The following is a 2,171-nucleotide window of genomic DNA, read 5'->3' as shown; positions in this document are numbered from 1 at the left end:
CCTGGTGCCTGACTCTTCTACAAATCAAGGTTGACTTTATTTTTTCTTCTCCAGGTCCCTATTGAAACCTATTTATTCCTTGCTAACTCCTTATTCATTATAAACTTCCTTACTTCTCCTCTTTCCTCCTCCAAATATCCCCTCCCCATCTTCATCCACACTTAAAGATGAAATTAATCATGTTGAGTGAACTGACAATCAATACAGCCGGTCTGCTTTTTTCAGAACTCTCCTGTATCAAATCATTTGGTTTTAATATTAATAAAATAATCCCTTCCTCTTTATTGTCACCTGTTTCTACACTTGTTCTGATTCTTCCTATTAACTTTAATTCTTTTTTATAGCACCAATATTTCTCTAGTTCTAACTCCTACCCATAAATATTTCATTCTCCTATAACTCAGTTGTCTGCTGTCACTACTTGCTACAAAATATAAGATACCTCCTTGTGGCCATCTTATAATGACTAAGTACTTGACAGTTAAGAAATCATTGAGAATGTAGATGGATAACAGTTCAACCAACCCATAATCCTGAATTCTACTGACAGTGAAAGACCCAAAGGAGGGCCAGGCTGCCCCTTCTCAAAAATTAGCAACCACACTCATTCTTTCTCACCCACAGTCCCCCATCCAATCCTTTCAGTGACCAAGCCCCACACCCACACCCAGCAAGCCCAGGACCCAGGGTGCCATTGCTGCTCTGCCACTGGGGGTTTCTAAGAGTCCCAGATGCATGGAGCAATGATGGCCAGAGAGGGGGTCAGGACAGACTGGTTTAAAGGGACCAACTGGAAACCCACAGGAAGGCCCAATGCTGCCTCTGCACATGTTCAAGGTAGTAATTTTTGAAGCGAATCCTTACCACTGCCTGCTGACGTCATTCCCGGCCCACTGCTGCAGAGAGCCTGATATTCCGCTGCAATAAATTAACAGATAGTAAATGATTCCCTTGTTTGCAGAACAGGCCAATCCTGCCCCTGGTTTGCACACATCATTTCTTCCAAAGTGAGTAGAACCAAAATAAAGTGGTAACGGAAAAGGAGGCATCTCCCAGGGGCATCACCTTTACACCAAGCTACCATATTAAAGGCTCCGCGTCACCAAGGAAAATGACTTTTAAGGATGCGGGCAAGTTATAGCAATTCCTTGTGTGAAGCACTTTCGGAAAAGGTGTTTTTCCTATAACTTGAGTTTACTCACCAGGGAACACTTTACACTTAAAGTGAAATGCGCCTGTTAAAATGTGGTTTCTTAACTGTTAATAAAACTTCCTCCCACCATCCTGGGAATAATTTTGTTTCTCAGTGCTTGCAGTGTTTTCAGTACAATCATGTTCTTAACATTTTCTCATTTCTTTCTGTAAACTCTCTAGCCTTCTCTCACAAGATTGATAGGAAATCTACTCCTGGGTTTGTGTTTTTAAAGTTAATATTTATCCAGATTTATCCATAGATTCATTGTCTATGATAAGTCCATAGGGAAAGTACTGCTTAATGTTAAAATGTTTAAAGTACTGCTTAATGTTAAAACTGTGAGACCTTATTGAAGAAACTGAAGTATACAGAATATGTTCCCAAATTTGTGATGCAATTGGATTTCTATTTATTAAAATTAATACAATGTTTTACACACAAGTCCAACAATATGCACATGGACCTAAGAGTGAATGATTAAAATGGAGAACTAACTGGAATAATACTTTATCCTAGCAAAAGAAGCTCAAATATCCCTTTAGTTGCCCATGGTTTCTGGCAGCCACAGTCTCATGGTCAAATATAAATCATGTGTGTTTAAATAGAAGGAGAGCTGGATATTAGGGCTGGGCCCTTCTACAGAGGCTGACTGAGGGCAAAAAGAAATACACCCCTTTTTATTCTCTCACATCAGCAATTAATTAAAACGCTCATGAAATACTGTAAATAATAACACAAGAAAAACAAAGTCATCCCAGTTTTGTAAAAAACACTTATAGTTAATTTAGATTAGCTGATACTTGGCCTAAATATAAGCAAATTATTGTCACCATCATTTTCCATTTGGGCAGGATCTGACACTCAGCTATTTTTGGTAGTGAATTCAAATCAGCTTGGGTTTGAACCCTGGTGACAGTGGTTATTGCTGAGGGTCTTGGAAGCAAGTCCTTCCCCTCTGTTAGTTTTCTCTTCTATA

The 2,171-nt window shown here is 39.2% G+C and overlaps 1 protein-coding gene across 1 annotated transcript in view; it reads right to left on the bottom strand.

Annotated features, from left to right (window-relative positions):
• FBN1 (fibrillin 1) overlaps positions 1-2,171 on the bottom strand; it is a 252,128-nt gene that overhangs the window by 95,974 nt on the left and 153,983 nt on the right. Inside the window, exon 17 of the mRNA XM_008568659.1 lies at positions 865-918. Coding sequence (XP_008566881.1) covers positions 865-918 — 54 coding nt within the window. The remainder of the gene's footprint in view (positions 1-864; positions 919-2,171) is intronic.

The sequence above is a fragment of the Galeopterus variegatus genome, unplaced genomic scaffold (assembly GCF_000696425.1).
Source record: "Galeopterus variegatus unplaced genomic scaffold, G_variegatus-3.0.2 Scaffold429, whole genome shotgun sequence".
NCBI classification, from domain to species: Eukaryota; Metazoa; Chordata; class Mammalia; order Dermoptera; family Cynocephalidae; genus Galeopterus; species Galeopterus variegatus.
The sequence above is the reverse complement of the archived record's forward strand: the minus strand, read 5'-3'. Positions and strand labels throughout refer to the sequence as shown.